Genomic DNA, 18,231 nt, shown 5'->3' on the forward strand with positions numbered 1-18,231 from the left:
AACCAAAAATTCATAAAAGGAGATTGGATAAATCCAAATCCAATAGACAGAGTTCAAACAAAGTTCAAACAGAATCTTTTTATACTAATAACCTTGCTCCTTGTGGATGCAGGGTTAGGCAAAGCTTAATTGGATGAAGGGTCACTTGCCACAGAGAGAGAAGGCAGGGTAGGGGAGATGTTTTAGGATTATATTACCACAGTTCAGAAGCTTTGCTCTTACCATCTTGGGGGTTTGACAACCTGAGATCCCTATAGCAGCCTATCTTTTTGGTAGGCTTTTCCTACTGTCTAGTTAAGTGATCTTACTTATCAAAGCAACTAGAATTAAGGGGTCTTGATTCTTTGGGTTTTTTTTTTCCTAGAAAATGTTCAGTTGTATAAAGGCCAGAATCATATCAGGTACTTATAGGATCCTACACCTGTAAAGATCAAAATTTGGGGAGACTGAGGCAGGTAGAAATTAGTTTCTCTCTGCAAGGAGTATTATATTTTTATGAGGTTTATTAAAGATTAAGGATTAAAGAAAATACAGGATAAGAAAACACATGCCTAGGCCAGAGAGGCCTAGACAAGATAATCTCACATCATGGAAGAGACGCCTCTGCTCCAAAACAAAAGCCCAAAAAGAGCCCGAGCCTATTCACAACCAGGTTTAAATACCTTCTTGATCTCGGCTCACATGAGAATTCAGTGAGATTACAGGGCATTCTGGGGATTGAAGTCCTGGATTCGTGTCTATTTTTTACATTTCACCGTGTGATCATTTGAAAAAAAAATAATTTTTTTCCAAAGGATCATGAAAACATAATCAATTTAAAGATTACAATAATTTGAGGATAAGAAAAAAAGGAAAAAAAAGAATAAAACCAATAATTGCTGAACGCATTGACAAAAAGCCAGTTGGGGACAGTCCCCTTTGGCATGAAAGTATATATACAAATAAATGTTCAATCAACCACACCCAAAGTTCATTTTGATCTTGTGCAGCTTGTGGTCTGGAGGCTTCTTCATGGTGGCTTCTCCAACAGTTCAGTTTCTGGATTCAGAGAGGTAGCATCTTCTTCACCTAAAATTCTTCTCAAAGGGAATTTAAACTTTGCAGTTTAAATAATAATATTTTTTTACATTTCCCCGTGTTGTGGGTGATTGAAAAATACACGATCACTTAGGGATGCATGGCTGAGGTATGAGGTATATGAATCAATTGGCAAGAGATATTAAAAAGATAGCAGAAAAATCCAAATGAAAAGAGAAAAAACTCTGGATGAAAATATAGACTATCAAAGTCTTATGTGAAAAAATTCTAAATAAAAGAAAAATAAATCTATAACAGGTCCTTGAATCAAGGCCCAATCAAAATGATCTAAGCAATGATGCATTTACCTAGTCAGTAGCCAGGACTACAGAAAGGTACCACACTATGAGAGAGAAATTACAATAATTTGAGGATAAGAAAAAAAGGAAAAAAAAGAATAAAACCAATAATTGCTGAACGCATTGACAAAAAGCCAGTTGGGGGCAGTCCCCTTTGGCATGAAAGTATATATACAAATAAATGTTCAATCAACCACACCCAAAGTTCATTTTGATCTTGTGCAGCTTGTGGTAGAAAAGGGGACCAGATTATAGGAGCCAAAGTTTTGGGGATACTCATCTGTGAGTATTTTCAGAGTGAGTGTGGACACAAGGAAGGCCTACCTCTTAACATAAGTCAAGTGTCGCAACCCCAAGTCTCACATTAGGTTCAAAACCTTTGCATTGGCCTAGAAGTGCATCAGTCCATCCTGGATTGGGTTTCTTTGGCCCTGTGCAATGGCTCTTGTGTGTATATCTTGTCCTGGAATCAGACAGAATCATTAAGCAAAGTCCCAAAATTGTTTAAATAATTAGTGGCATCATTTTTATAGTCACAAGCTTTTGGGGCATGCATTAGCAAATGTATCTGAAATTTATATTACTGAAAAAATAAAAAAATTAAAGAAAATCTTAATGCTGGTGACATGTGCTTCAAATATAAAAAAGAGAGAAAAAAATAGTATATTGCACATGCAAGAAAAATATAATAATAAAAGAGCTTTAAAAAATTCAAAAATGTAGCTTATAATCATTGACACTCTGTGTCACCTAACAAAATATAGAATATAAGGCTTTCTCACCAAAAACGAGATCCATTTCCTCTTAATATATGGCCATGCTCACTGTGAGGAGAAGGCAAATGAATTGAACCAAGTAACATTAAAAAAAAAAACAGTAGTATAAATATGTAGATATCAATATCCCCCAAATTCTCAATAGCCCAATTAATTACAATAGCAAACAAACACACTATCATTTTACATAAGTTGCTGTATGACATTTTTTTAAAAAAACCTATGAATTGATGGACATTTGTCACAAGTTTTTACAAATGTAGCAATCTTTCAACCTTGGTATTTAAACATATTTTTAAACAAAGTAAAACTCATCTTGGGTTAAGAACTTAATCAAGAAATCTATATATTCTGGTGGAAGTTAACTAGTGAGCTGAAGAGTATAAATAAAGGGGTGCTCCTTTTTTGGAGGATTATTTAGGGGTACATGCCCTGAGATTAACTGCCCCAACTTCCATTCACATATTTAGAAATGTGGGAAGGTTGTGGGTTATAAAATGTATTTCACTTCAGCTACTAGAGTAAGCCTTACACCTTGTGGTAGGGGCAGGCAAAATAACCAGAGATTGTTAAAAAAAAAATTACAAAAATCATATTTAAAAAACCCTTAAAATCATTTGAGGTATTTAACACATTAAATTTTCCAAAGGTTGTTATACAATTATAACCAGTTCTGAAGTTCATCTATCCTCTATGTGACAATTTACAAAGGCAAAAATAGAAAAACTGTTGTTTTTTTTTTATGGGCTTAATCACTAATATTTGTTCATCACAGTTATAGGGGAAAAACAACAGAATTTAACAGCAGTTAACCCAATACATTAAAATGAACAGTATAACAGAATAATATTGAATCCAGTAATATATGAACTTAAAATCACAAAGTTATATCTTAAACAAAACAATCAGGAAATGCAATAGAAATACAGGGATTTTTATAAGCATTGGAGTCTGAAATGCCTTAAAATATATAGACATTTAGTCTCTTTAAAATTCCTTAGGTGTTTTTTTTTTTAATTATTAATTATCCATTTAAATGCCTATTGTCCGAAGGCAGAGTGGTAAGGGCTAAGCAATAGGGGTTAAGGGACCCATCCAGGGACCCACAGCTGGGAAGTATCTGAGGCCAGATTGTAACCCAGGACTGCATGTCTTTAGGTCTGACTCTCAGTTCTCTGAGCCACCTATTTGCCCCTTCAAAGTTAGTTGAATCTTCTCCATGACATGCAGGTGAAGTCAATAAAATTACCAGAACAGTCAAAAGGTATTCTTTTAAACAGCCCATTGCTTTTAAGTTCCTGTTTGAAAAGTCTGTTTCTTCTCTCTCCCCTGCTATGATCCCCCATGTAGTCAATACCCCGGTTTGTTTGTTACCAGCTGGTCGATCTGCTCCGAGGATCTGGGTTTGTTGGGCAGGCAGGTCACCAGGTGGTCGAGATCTGGGTTAAACAGGGACCCAGTGAGTGAGAGAGAGGTCAGGAGCAGCAGCAGGAGAAACAGGCAGGCGGAACTTAGGAGCCAGGGGCCAGGTGGGCGGCAAACGCAACAGGTCTGGATCGGGGGCTGCAGGCAGGAATGCACGAAAGCAGGGCCGGTAGCCGGGGTGGGCAGGGCTGGGACCAGGTGATCAATATTGAATCAAGAAAGGCCAAAGCAGATGGCCGACAGGAGCTCATCAAGATGGTTTTCTAAAAAAGCATCTTGGAGAAACGTGGCTTAAAATTTTTTGTTCTAGGCAGTAGCTATTAAAGCTGAACTGAAGATCAGAAAAGAATCAGAAGATTGAGAGTCTTTTTCTCCCATTAGGTCACGAACTATAAAGATTAAAATTTGGGGAGACTGAGGCAGGTAGAAATTAGTTTCTCTCTGCAAGGAGTATTATATTTTTATGAGGTTTATTAAAGATTAAGGATTAAAGAAAATACAGGATAAGAAAACACGTGCCTAGGCTAGAGAGGCCTAGACAAGATAATCTCACATCATGGAAGAGACGCCTCTGCTCCAAAACAAAAGCCCAAAAAGAGCCCGAGCCTATTCACAACCAGGTTTAAATACCTTCTTGATCTCGGCCCACGTGAGAATTCAGTGAGATTACAGGGCATTCTGGGGATTGAAGTCCTGGATTTGTTTCTATTTCTTACATACCCCAGGAAACTAGCCTATTCAACGAGATAGTCCCAGGATATATGAGCCCATTTTTTTCTGCCTCAATATGATTGGTTGAGTGTGTAACTAGGCTTTCTCCTAAGTTCTATATCTTTTTGCCTGTCTTCCTAATTCATCTGTGAGTGGCTATAGGGAAGCTTGGGTTGCTCTGGGCCTAAGTTGAAATGGTTTGGAAAACAGAGGCTAAAGTAGTAGTGACGCTGACAAGGTTCTTATCCCATTGGCCTACTGAAGAATAATGATCCCTAAAACAATCCTTCTCTGTAATTAAGTATGATCCTCAACTGATTGAACTGTGGGTCTTGGTAGTGTGGCACAATTGAGATCCTTCTGTCCTATTAATGAGTGACTATGGCTAAGAAGGTAATTTTGAGTGGCTCTTTAGGAATTTGGTTCCTGCTTTCTGTAGTGCCTGGCAGATAACTTAGATGTTCAAATAGTTTTGTTCTTCTCTTCAAGCCCTATGAAGCATTTGCTGGTGAAGGTTTTATAGATCTTTCTCTCATCTTTTAAAATGCAATGTTATATACCAGTGCTCATGTGCCATTGACATCATTAGGTCACATCAAATAGCAGAACCTGTGCCAAAGCTGAGGAACAAGGTTTTTTGGGGGGTGTAAAGGGTGAAATAATGGTTGAGACTGAAAAAAATCTAAATTTAAGTGGTCATCAAGGGAAATCCCAAATAATAAAATACCCAAGTCAGTTGCCAAATTTTATGGTGGTTTAATTGATATAGTAGAGAAGATTTTAAGAAGAAGAAGGAAGGAAGGGGCTAGTACCGGGTAGGAAGATAGGAGATCTAGAAAGTAAGGGTTTGAGTGTGAAGGAGGAAAGAATCAGCTTGACCTCCAAAGAAGCTTAGCTAAGATGCCCGAACCTGAAATCAGCTCCAGGGCAAACTCACCATGCTTAGCACACTGCCAGCCAGAGTCTTTCTCCAGGGAAAGAGAAAGAAGCAGAAACTGAAGTGCCTTATATGGACATTTTTACATCATTTTTCTGCGTCTCATCTGTAGCAATGAGGACTTAGCTTGACTTAGGACAGCCCAGAGATCTGTCCTTTTTTTGCACATGTCTGTTGAAGGCCATCTCCTCAGATAATTGAATCTTGAGTTTGATGCAGACTTTTCAAAATCTTGTTAAACTGAGTAGGGTGGAGAATGTGGATTTTCCAAGACCTGATTCTGTTATTCAAGTATCTCCATTGTTATTGATTAGGAAATAGCTAAATCAGATCTTCTAAAGAATAGTCTGATTAGGGTGGAATAATTTTAAAATTCACAGGGGGGAGGTGGGGATTAAGGTTATTTTATGAGTGGAGACACTTAAGATCACGAAGAATGTGAGCTTCCATTTTCTATTCTGTAAAATCCTGTTTCAATCTTTTCCTTTTACCCTTTCAGACCAGTTCCTCTCCCCATCTTGGAGTCCCCAAGCAGGTCCGGATCAAAGCTTCTCAGTCTATGGGGGATGTAAATACCATCTATCAGCCACCGGAACCCAGAAGCAGGCATCTCTCTGTCAGTAAGTAGCTCTTTCTTTTCTCCACCTTCTCTATTCTCTTTCTTTCCCATCCCTCTGCCTTCTTTTCTCTCTTTCTCTGTTCTTTTCTACTTTTCTGACACTTGTTCCTAGCTTAACCCTCTCTTACCATCCCTGTTCCCTGCTTTTTTGTCCCTCCTTTTCTTTACTCTTGATCTCTCTTGCCTTCTCTCTTCCCTCCTGTCCCCTCTTCTATTTTATTCCCTCAATAATTTTACTGACTATATTTCCTAACAGTTCTCACCTTGAAGGATTTTGGTACTTGTCATAGACGAGATGGAATCTGGACATTTGGGTTCCAGACCATATATTATTATTTAGGAACTTTGAATGTCTTTCTTCCTCTTTCTTGAAGGAAAATGCTTAGAGATGAAGTTCTTAAAGCTCTTCACATTGAACACTCAAGAAAGGAGATCTGCTGGGGCCAGCAGGGTGGCTCAGTGGATTGAGAGCCAGGCCTAGAGACAGGAGGTCCTAAGTTCAAATCTGGCCTCAGACACTTCCTAGCAGGGTGACCCTGGGCAAGTCACTTAACCTCTGTTCCCTAACCCATAACATTCTTCTACCTTGGAAGCAATACTTAGTATTGATTCTAAGATAGAAGGTAAGGGTTTAAAAAACAAAACAAAACAAAGCTTATAGCCAGTACTGCTCATAGAGTTAGATTCAGATATTAGCCTTGTCTATAGCGTAGCTTGAAGAAGAAACTCACCAGTTCTTCTAAAGCACCAGGGCACCCAGTTGATTTCTGAAAAGCAGTGTTTAGATGAGTTTGAGGGCTTCTCCATAGTTCTGTTGCTGACCTTGTCTAGAAGTGGCATGCTTCCTGAGGACGGTGCAGAGTAAGTATGTCACTAAACTTTAGTTTATCTAGCACTTTCTTTACTTCAGACAATCATTGACAGTGTTGCTGGACTGAAAGATTGTATGTGAACATTAGTTTTCCCTTAAGCTTGTGGGTAATTGGTAATTGTATTCTCAGCAAGACTGTTCCAAAGAAAGTACCACCATTCTAGTTCCTTTTCAAGTCATCTTTAGACTCCTTTCTAAATACTTTTGCTTCAAGGTTAAGGTATTTGTCACTAGCACCTTTTTACTCTCTTCTTAAACCATTTGTGAAATGTGTTGGTATGAGACTTCTGAGTAGTCTACAAACCTTTGGCCTCTTTCCATTTCTTATGCCTGAACTACATTTTTCAACATTATTTTTAACTATCTTCATCATGTCCACCTTTGCATTGATATCACTAAGTATCAGGGTATATATTGACTTAGTTTGAAGGTGTTTCTTTGTCAAGTTCTTCACATAGTCTACATCTTTTTATCCCTAGAATCAGATGTTATCTCATAAGTTTTAGTTATCCTCATAGTGATTTTTTTCACTTACGTTCATCATGAACACCATAAAGCAGGCTAACAAAACTATGTTAGGGATTGGGACCAGTCTTGTGTTTTCTTTGTTATGAGAAATTCTCAGATAAAAATTTTCCTCTACCAATTCGGGTTGGCACTTTTTCTTCAATGTATAGAGTTAAGAGAATTGTCTAAGCCATGATATGGTTCAGTGATTTACCCAGAGTCATACAGATAGCATATGCCAGAGGTAAATCCAAAGTATCCTGTGAAATGATGTTCCTTACTGTGTCTGGAAGGTGCAATGAAACCAAAATTTCCAATCCCTTTATTTGCTTCTCTAAGGAGAACCTATGAGCTCTCTTTCAATTCAACTGCAACTTCTTTGTTTTCTGATTTCATTTATCCTAGGAATATCAGTATTAATGTAGTTCAATTCTCCCAATGATAATTCAGCCAAACCAATGATATTTCAGTTTTTTGGTACTTAGACAAAGCCTTCATATTTAGAGCACCATATTTAGAGTTAAATTAATGTTTATATATAAATTTAAAAACTACGATGCTTAGGACTCTTTACCCTGTTTTGATCATTCCACTGTCACTGAAAAAGCTAGATAGAGCTAACAGCCATTTAAAAAATTTCCTTTGTTGTATGATTTACCATTGTAAAAAAAAAACAGTTCCTAAATGACTGTCATTTTGGTAGTAAGTCTCTTTATACCTAATTAAGTGGTTTCTCAGACAGCAGATTCATGCTGATGCTGGGAATATGCCCAAAGACTTTCTAACTTGGCAAAACTTGACATAGGCTATGTTCTTCTTACTTAGCCTTCAGGAACTTAGAATTATTGATTACATTCAGATTATGTGAAGATACAGCCAAAGAGGACTTGATGGAGACCACATAAAAAGACTAAAAATGAGAAGAAACTTTGAATACTGTTATGATCACTTTAACTATTAAAACAAGCTACTGGCTAAGAAATAAAAGATGAAAAAAGTAAAAATATACTTAAAGCGATCCTTGATCTTATCATTATGGGTCCTGTCTCCACTGGTACACATTGCATCCTAATATGTATATTCTTAGCCTGTGTGACTCTTGTATGGGTTTTCCCATAAATTCTCAATGTGCTGAAGGCCTAATGGCTCAATCTTTTTTATGTTTCATGGGTTCCAGAATAGGTCTAGGGCTGTCCACTTTCTTATAATTTATTCTAGCCACATGACCAGAGTCTCAGAGTTAGAAGAAACCTCAGAGACTGCCTGACCTCCCCATACCTTAATAAGAGCCCTCTATAAACATCTACAACAAATGAAACCCAGCCTTTCCTTGAAGATATCCACTGAGGAGGAGCCCATCATTTGAGTGAGGCATCTCATTTTGAAATTTCTCTTTATATCAAGCTTAAATCTATCTTTCTGCCACTTTTGCCCACTGCTCCTCCTTTTACTCTCTGAGACTATGCAGCACAAGTCTGATATCTCTTCCAGGTGACAGCCTTCAATATTTGAAGACAGTTATTAAGTCCCACCAAGGGCTCTCTTCTCTAGGATAAGCATCCCATTATTTCAACTTATAAGGTATGATTTTGAAGCATCTCATCATCCCTTAATAAATTCTTAATAAATAAAATAAATTCTTAATAAATAAAAAAAAAAATAACATCCCATTCACCTTTTTTCTGATAAACCAGAGATAACAACCTTCCTAAAATGCTTCCAAACTAAACCTATGCAGGGAGAGTATCACTTCCTTACTCCTGGACACTATTCATCTATATTAAATAGCCTAAGAGCACATTAAAAATTTTTGGCTGCCATATTTACCCTCTTGATTCATATTGAGTCTACAATCTAATAAAATCTCCAAAGATCTTTCAGACAAACCGCAATCTAGTCTTTCTTCCCTCATCTAGTATTTTTTTTTAAACCCATACACTCTGTCTTAGAATCAATACTAAATATTGGTTCTAAGGCAGAAAAATGGGAAGGGCTAAGCAATTGGGGTTAAACGACTTTCCCAAGGTCATGCAACTAGGGGGTCTAAGGCCAGATTTGAACTCAGGACAACCCATGTCTTCCCATTGAGGCACCCATGTTCCCCATCTTGTCTTGTATTCTCAAAGTTAATTTTTTTTTACTTGATTTTGACTCCAAGGAACATCTTGTCCTTTCATTGCTCACCCCTGCTTTTCAGATTCTTTTTTGTATGTACTTAACCCTTTTTAGAATATAAGCTTCCTAAAGATAAAGACTTTTTATTTGTCTTATTTATTATAGTCCCAGCACCTAGTCCAGGCCTGGCACATGTACTTAATGTTTATTGAGTTGAATTGAATTTTTGAACACAAGTATACAATTTGCATTTATCCTTATTAGATTTAACTGAGTGTTCTGGATTGCTCTTTGGTGATCCTGACTCTGCCATTTCATGTATCCATGCCATCTTACACTTAGTATCCTACGTATGCTTTTATCCAAGTCACTGATGAAATTGACCCAACCCTGGGCCAAAGATAGAAATCTGGAACCTCTTTCCAAGTGGACTTTTATAAATACATTGAATCTAGCCATTCATGTTCCAAATCCACTAAACAATACTACCATCTAGCACACATCTCTCCCTTTTAATATTGACTGTCACCATTTCCTGCAGAAATTTAATGGCTGTCATAATCCCAAAGTTAAAAGGGACCTCAGAGACCTTTTAATCCAACCTCGTCCATCTACAGTATTATTGACAATATCTCACCTCTGTCTGGAGAGGTCATCTTGGGAGAAGATAGTCTTAAGAGGAGACCCTTGAAAGAAGTAATAGATAATGCAGTTACATCCCTAAGGAAACAAAAAAATACCAGAGACTAACTCAACCAGCAAATAGTTGATTCTCTTGTCAAGTAGAAAGACAAGTTCATCAAAAGGCTTATCAGTTTGAGATAAAAATTCATTTGTGAAAGACTATAGAGGAAAATGGAAGATCATGAGCATAATCATGAAATAGTGAAAATTAGAGTTTAAAAACAAGGTTAAAGAAAATTTGGCATAAAACCCTGCTGTCAGGTCATCCAAAGAACACTCAGAGCCTTGAACTGGCAGAAAGATAATGAATAACTGGAAAACAAAGCAACTTTTATATACCAATGTTAATTTTTAATGATAGTGGAACCAATACATTTTAACACCTACCTTCATGCTTATTGTATTATTTGAAGAAGTAGAAATGGCCCTTAAAACTAAATGAGGATGATCTTTTAGATCAAACCAAGAACATACAAGGGAAATCTTGGTAGATAACAATTCTGAAGCATTGAAAGATAATTTTGCAAGATAGTTTAGTGAAGGGAATATACTAAAAAAATAGCAAAAAATCAAAGATGTTACTACTTCCAAAAACAGGAAACTGAAAGGACATCTACTTTTCTGATCTTTATAAAATAATGAGCTGCAAATGATTTGTGGTTAGCCTTGGTGAAGATATGAGAAAGTAATAGGGAAACATTTGCAGGAAATATTTTACATCTTCACATTCACATAATTGTCTGAAAGATGTTAAAAAATACAGGATTACACCATTGTTTGTTCCTTACAAAAATTGCTTTTACCTTGTTAGAGCAAAATACAACCTTAAAGACTCTTCTTCAGCAAGAAATCTCTGCAAAATAGGATCATAAAGGATTCTTTGATAAATGCAGCCACTGAGTTCAGAATTTCCTGTTATTATTATCAGGTGAGACATAAGACAAGGAGATGTGTGTTTGCCAAAGGTTTTTTTTCCTTTAAGAGATGTCTAATACAGAGTCAAAGATTTCCTAGAGACCATAAGGTCATTAGATGCTCTTGTTTGCAGATAATGCTGTGCTGATATAGAATCTCCTAAATGAGATCATAATTACTCAAAAGTTTGGCCTTAAAAGCTATGCTAGAAAAAGTAAATGGATAAAGAATTTATGTTGTCCAGACTGATAAGCAGTTGGGTGGATAGTCCTTTGAGTTAGTATCTGGAATAGATAGAAATCTGCAGAAGGACAAGGAGAACCCAGAAATTCAGGAAAGTGGGCTAGATTACATTTAGGAAATTATGTAGTGCTTTCAATGATCCCAGGTTGCTCCCTGACCAATTCCATCTCTTTAACACTATTGTCCTCTTGATGATGTTGCTCCTAGAAATCTGGAAACTATAATCCCTGAAAAGTAAAAACTTGGTGACCCAAAAGGCAATGGAGATATACATACTGAACACAAATGAGATAAAGCATATTTGCAGCAGTGGTCTACAGACAAGAATTATTTTGTTTTATTTAGATATACTTTTTCATTACAAGGGAAAGTTCGTTGGAGTGAGGAAGAGAAGGGAAGTCATTGGGAAACAGCAGTAATGTAAGAAAGAAAATCAAACATTTGTTTAAAAAAATTTTTTTTAAGATAACTAATGGACATCTCAAACACTGCATTTGTACTCTCCAAATGTAAAAAGACCAAGCAGAAGGCTTCTGTACACTGTTAAGTTTACCTTGGTAAAGTAACTTCTAGCACACTGTTAAATCTTCAAAAGAGGGAACATTGATCAGGATTACACAGAATGAGAACTTGGCTTGCAATCTGTGCCAATGAGAGGGAATACTCATATTGAAATCACAGGTCCATTGAAATAGTGAAGGCATTCTGCTAACTGCTGCAGTACACAAAATTGTATAAGGCATCATTCTTGCCATCAGCTAGCTTTTGGTCTAGTAGAGAAGGGAAAGCAAGTATACATATGTTTATAATATTAGGCAGTAAGTGATAAAACTAAAAATTCACTGAACTCAGTGGCTACATTTATCAGAGAATCCTTTATGATCCTATAAAATCCCATAGGTGTTCAGACAGTAGAGAATCTTTCTGCTTGGGATGCTAATGGAAATTTTTATATAAAAGATAGCATTAAAGTTAGACTTTTAAGAGAGAGATAGGTTGTCCACAGGCAGTGAGACAGAATTGGCTCATGTGAGGCTCATACTTCAACTCCAAGAGAACCTGGGAGAAAATGGCAAAGGTTTTTTGAGCTTTTATTTCCAGTCAGGGACTTTCACTTTTTCCAATACATGTTGTGGCTTGCAGAGAGCCAACTACTATCTGATAGGCATTGAGCCAGGGGTTATTGTACACAGGCCAACATCTGTGGACAGGAAAAGGAAGTCTCCCTAACCCAATGTCTATCAGAGGAAGTTAATGGAAAAACTAAGAGTTGGCAAGATTGCTCGAGAGTGTTTTCAGTTTTGTGTTTATCTCTACTTCAGAAACTACAGGAACTAGTTAGAAGTGTGTAAGCTGTCAAGAGCTAGTGAGGAAGGGGATGAAAATAGGACAATGAATAGTGTAGGATAGAGGGCCATTCTTATGCTCAACTAATATTAATTAATCATAATGGTGAGCCCCAGTGGGATACTACAAACCAAAAGAGAAGTTTCAACAGAATTCTCTGTAACTCTTAGAAAGCAATAACCAGCCTGGGATTTGAGTGCCCTCTAGGGTCCTTCAAGCTTGTATTTTCCATAGCACAATCATCCAGGCATTCCATTTCAGAGGTCCTGTTTTGTCACTACCAAAAGTTAGGAGAGAGGGCTTTCCCCAGAGATAGAACATACCTGGAACGTTCTCATTAGACCCTTGGCCTTCCAGCTCAAAAGGAAGGAGCCTGGTTATCCAGTTGCCATCTGTCTAATAACTAGAGAGAGATGCTGGTCATGTATCTGTGGTCTACCTCATTTTTACAGCACAAATTCCTCCTCCATATCACCCTGTTGTTAAACTTCTTGGGAAAATCCTCCCTTAAAATTCTGAGGTCACCTGTGGTACCTCATTAGGGAACTGTATCAGTGTTACTCTGCTAGTCACAATCATAATGTAGATCTGGAGAAGAAAAGACTGTGACCCTGAGTCTGCACTCAGAGAAGACAGTACCATAGAAAGAATACTGTCCTTGGTATCACAGGAACTAAGTTCATACTCCCACTTGACCACTCACTCACTGCCTAGGTCATATTTAATCTTGTTGGCTTTCATTTTCCTCAGCTGTAAAAAAGAAAGAATTAGACTGGATGGACTTAATAGGTTCTTTCCAGCTCTAAATCTACTATTTTTGTCAGTAATCATTTTGTCATTAACTATGAATCAATCAACAAGCATTCATTAAGAGTTCAGAATATTACAAGCCAGGTATTATGCTCGGAGTACTAAGGCTAATGGTGCAATGAAAGAAACTATCACTATACCCAGGAAGCTTACTTTCTGAGGATATAAGTAGTACATCTACGAATAAATATCAAGAGAATATTTACAAATCACAATAATCTAGGAGGGGAGGGCACTTCTAACGCAGTTGGAGAGGATCAAGAAAAGCTTTAGCAGACTGACAATATTGGATCTACATCATGAAGGAAAAAAAGGGATTCTGTTAGGCAGGAGGAATTCATTCTAGGTCCAGAGGATGGCTAGTGGAAAGACATGAAAAGATGGAGTGTTGTATAAGGAACAGAGAAAGCCAGCTTGGCTGGATCACAGAGTTTTGGTAGAGGAATAATGTACAGTGAGGTTGTAAAAATAGATTGGGGCCAGTTGTATAAGGCTTCACAAGGTAAACAGAAGCTTTTACATTTTATCCTAGAGACAATAGGAAACCACTGGAGCTGACTGAGTAGAGGAGGGGTTTGATCAGATCTGAGCTCATGGAAAATCACTTTGGCAATAGGGTGGAGAACATAATGGTGTGGGGAGAAACTTGAGGCTGGGAAGCCATTCAGGAGTCAGTTGAAATAATCTAGGCAAGAGGTGATGAAAACTTGATGTAAATGGTAGCTGTGTGAATAGAAGTAAGAGATGTCAGGCATCGCAGAGGCAAGAGATGTGACTAATACCAAGTCAAGTAAAACCAACAAGTGCTTATTTATTTACTTATTTAAGTGTGTACTAAGTCCCAGGCATTGTGCTAAAGTTCTGGAGACACAAAGGAAAACAAAAACAATCCCTGTCTTTAGGTAGCTCACTGTCTTAGTGGAAAAGACAATATGAAAACAGCTATGTATGTGCAAACTACATGTATGTGCAGGTATGTGTTATTTATAGATAATAAACTGCAGATAATCTTTGAAGGAAGGCATTAGCATGAAGGAGGATCAGAAAAGGCTTCTTGTAGGAGATGAGATTTTAGCTGAGACTTTGAAGTAAGCTATGAGGTAGAGATAAGGAAGGAAAGCATTCCAGAAATGAGGGACAACTGGTGACAATGCATGGAGTCTGGAGATACCAGTGTGCTGTACAAAGGAGGTGGGGGATGGGAAGAGAATAAGCATCTATTTAGCATCTATATAGCATTTATTGAGTTCCAATTACTATGCTAAGTGATTTTTATAAGTATTAACTCATTTGATCCTCATGACCGTCCTGTGAGGGAGGTTCTATTTGTTCCTATCCCTCTGTTACATTTGAGGAAACTTGAGACAAAGGCAAAAGTAACTTGCCCAAGGTCATGTAAGTAGTGAGTGCTTGAGGCCAGATTTGAATTTAGGTCTTCTTGACTCCAGGCCTAACATTCTCTCTATTGTGCCACCTCTTGGTCAGTGTCTCTGGATCAAAGAGTGGGTGGAAGGAAATAAGGTATAGGAAAACTGAAAAAGGTATAAAACAATCAGGTTATAACAGGCCAGACAGAGGATGCTATTACATTAGTTCAGCTATGAGGTGAGAAGAGCCTGTGCCAAAGTGGTGGCAACATCAAAGGAGAGAAGAGGACATCTCCAAAAGAAATTATGAAGGAAAATTCAACAGGACTAACAGAATGAGGAGTCAAGGATGATACTGACATTGTGGGCCTGAATGACTGGAAAGATGGTGATTTTACTCACACTAGTGGGAAAGTTTGGACATGATTGAAATGACTGAAGAACAATAAAGAAGGAAAGTTAAGAAGAGGGCAACAGTTAAGAGGCACTTGGAGATGTGAGATGATAGGCCAAGATAGGGTAGAGCTGGACAAATAGGTCTGAAACTCACATGCATAGAGATGATAGTTGAATCAGTGGGAGCTAGTGAAATCAGTAAGTGAAATAGTAAACAAGGAGAAGAGAAGAGAGCCCAGGACAGAGCCTTGGAGGATTTCAGCTATTGCTGAGTGTGATATGGATGAAGATCAAGCAGAAAAGACAGAGAAGGAATTGGCTAGGATGAGAACCAGGAGAAAGCAGTGTCATAAAGTCCTAGAGAAGACAGTATGTGGGAAAAGATGGTGATCACCAACATGAGAAGCTGCAGAGAGGTCAGATGGGAGGAGGACTGAGAAGATCTTTAGATTTGGCAATTAAGAAAGTTGAATGATTAGTTGTAGTCAGATTGCAGAGAGTTAAAAAGGGAATGGGAGTAGTGGAGGTCAAGATACCAATTATAGATAACATTCTTAAGGACTTTAGCCACCAAAGAGGAGAGATTTAGGATAGCTAACAAAGGATGAGGTTAGACATGAGCAGTTTTGCTAGTCTACAAGGGACATCTAGGTAGCTCAGTGGATAGAGAGCCACACCTAGAAACAGGAGGGTTCAAATATAGCCTCAGACACTTCCTGGCTGAGCGACCCTGGGCAAATGACTTAACCAAAATTGCTTAGCTCTTACTAAGACAGCCAGTAGTAAGAGATAGAAGATTAATGAGAAAATAGGGATGATAAAGAGGGGTAAAGAAGAGTGAAGAATTTGGGATAACTAAGGTTATAAACCTGGGAAATAGAAAGGGGGTGACTTCAATGGAAATGTGAATGCTTAGCATTGGAGGTTGGTTTGGGTAAAGATTAATATGTTTATCTTTCGACACAGTGAGTTTCTGGGACACCCAGTTTGAAAAGTTCATTAGATAATTGGTAATGTAGGACTGATGCCAAGAGAGCAGACTAGATATACAGATCTGGGAATCAGCTACCTGTAGATGATAATTAAACCCATGAAGTTGATATGGTCAACATGAGAGATTGTACAGAGAGAAGAGGGCCCAGAACAGATCTATGGAGAGTTTATGGTTAGGAGATATGATATGAATGATGATCTAAAGCAAAACCAAACTGAAGTAACAGAGACTTGAGGAGGAGTGGTTAAAGCCCGGAGAAAACAGTGTCATAAAAATCCAAAGAGGAAAGAATGTCCTGGAGAAGAGGAGTGATCAACAGTTTTAAGTGCAGTAGATAGGTTGAGAAGGATGAGAACTGAGAAAAGAGCATCAGATTTGACAGTAAGAAAAAAAAGCTTTGGAATAGAACTTATGAGGAGTGAGATAGGGAATCAGTTAGCCCAGTTTGAAAGGACTTCTTTGCTGAAATGAATGCCCAGTTGAAGCTGGATAAAATGACTTTTTTTTAAAACCCATACCTGCTATCTTAGAATCAATACTATGAATTGGTTCCAAGGCAGAAGAGAGGTAACAGTCTAAATGATTTGCCCAGGGTCACACAGCTAGGAAGTGTCTGAGTTCAGGTTGGAGCTAAGGACCTCCCAATCTCCAGACCTGACTCTCCATCCATTAGCCACCTACCTGTCCTTAATAATATGACTTTTTTATGAAACTATTCAAGTTCAGCTGTGATATTTCTGGTTCCATTCAGCAGAAGGTTATTAGGACAAAAGGAATCAGATGAGAGGTGTAATCCAGAACTGAAGTTTGATAAGGGATAAGTAAAACTGGACAAGGGAAAAGGAATTCTTTGTCAGTGTAAGTAGCCAAACCCTCTTATTCTGTCAATGAAATTCATTTTGAATTTAGGGTGGGCACCATTTTAATGTTTTTATTCTGGTTTGGGAGTTTTAGAAAATATTATCTAGGTTTGGTTATCAATTATAATTTATTCACTAGAGTTTGTTTTGCCATATGATCCAGGCTCTTATTTATGCCATCTTTATTGATTGATATTCTTGCTAGAATAGGGCTTCTGCTGAGATTCCAAAAATTATATTGGGGGAAGCCATGGCAATACTGAGGAAATCTGGGACTGGTTTAGAGGAGATTTGTGCTAAAGTTTTTTTTAGTCAATGGAGCCATTGTAGTTCTTGCAACTTCTGGTATATGATCCTTTTTCAGAAGTTGGAAACTCTGGACTTGCTCCATTGAGAAAATATTAAGGACATGTCCTTTACCTCTCACCTCTAGACTTTTATCAAAAACTGTTATCAAAAAAACTTATACCAAATAAGGTCAAAATGGGAATATGATTTAGACATAAAGGGTGATATCCTAAGTAAATTAGAGGACTGTAGAATATCTTATTTCTCAGATCTATGGATATGGGAAGAATTTATGACAAAATAAAAAATAGCATTACAAGAAGTAAAATGGATAACTTTGATTACATTAAATTAAGAAGTTTTTGCATGAACAAATCCAAGCAGCCAAATTTATAAGGAAAGCAGAAAACTGGAGAAAAGTTTTTAATATCAAGTTTCTCTGATAAAGGCCTCATTTCTCAAATATATAGAGAATTCATTCAAATCTATAAGAAAATGAGTCATTCTCTAGTTGAAAAAATGGTCCAAGGATATGAATGGGCAGCTTTTGGAAGAAGAAATCAAAGTAAACAATAGTATTATATTAAAAAAATGTTCTATATCACTATTGATTATAGAGATCCTAATTAAGACAACTCTGAGGAATTACCTCACACTTATCAGATGGGCTAATATGATAGAAAAGGGAAATGACAGATGTTGGAGGGGATATAGAAAAATTGGGACACTAATGCATTGTTGGTGGCATTATAAATTGAGCTAAGTATTCTTGAGAGATATTTGGTGGAACGATGCCCAAAGAGATATAAAACCATGCATACCCTTTAACCCATCAATAGCACTCCTAGGTCTATATTTCAAACACATTAAAAAAGGGTGGGAGAGAGACCTACTTGTACAAAAATATTTAAAGTATCTCTTTGTGGTGGCAAAGAATTAAAAATTGAGTGGATGCCTATTAATTCAGGAATAAGAAAAGGAGATTATAAG

At 37.4% G+C, this 18,231-nt stretch overlaps 1 protein-coding gene across 1 annotated transcript in view; it reads left to right on the forward strand.

Annotated features, from left to right (window-relative positions):
- Positions 1 to 18,231, forward strand: part of MAP3K3 (mitogen-activated protein kinase kinase kinase 3) — a 126,750-nt gene that overhangs the window by 72,655 nt on the left and 35,864 nt on the right. Inside the window, exon 7 of the mRNA XM_007482552.3 lies at positions 5,725 to 5,845. Within this exon, the coding sequence (XP_007482614.1) occupies positions 5,725 to 5,845 (121 nt within the window). The remainder of the gene's footprint in view (positions 1 to 5,724; positions 5,846 to 18,231) is intronic.

This window comes from Monodelphis domestica, chromosome 2 (genome assembly GCF_027887165.1).
Source record: "Monodelphis domestica isolate mMonDom1 chromosome 2, mMonDom1.pri, whole genome shotgun sequence".
Lineage (NCBI taxonomy): Eukaryota > Metazoa > Chordata > Mammalia > Didelphimorphia > Didelphidae > Monodelphis > Monodelphis domestica.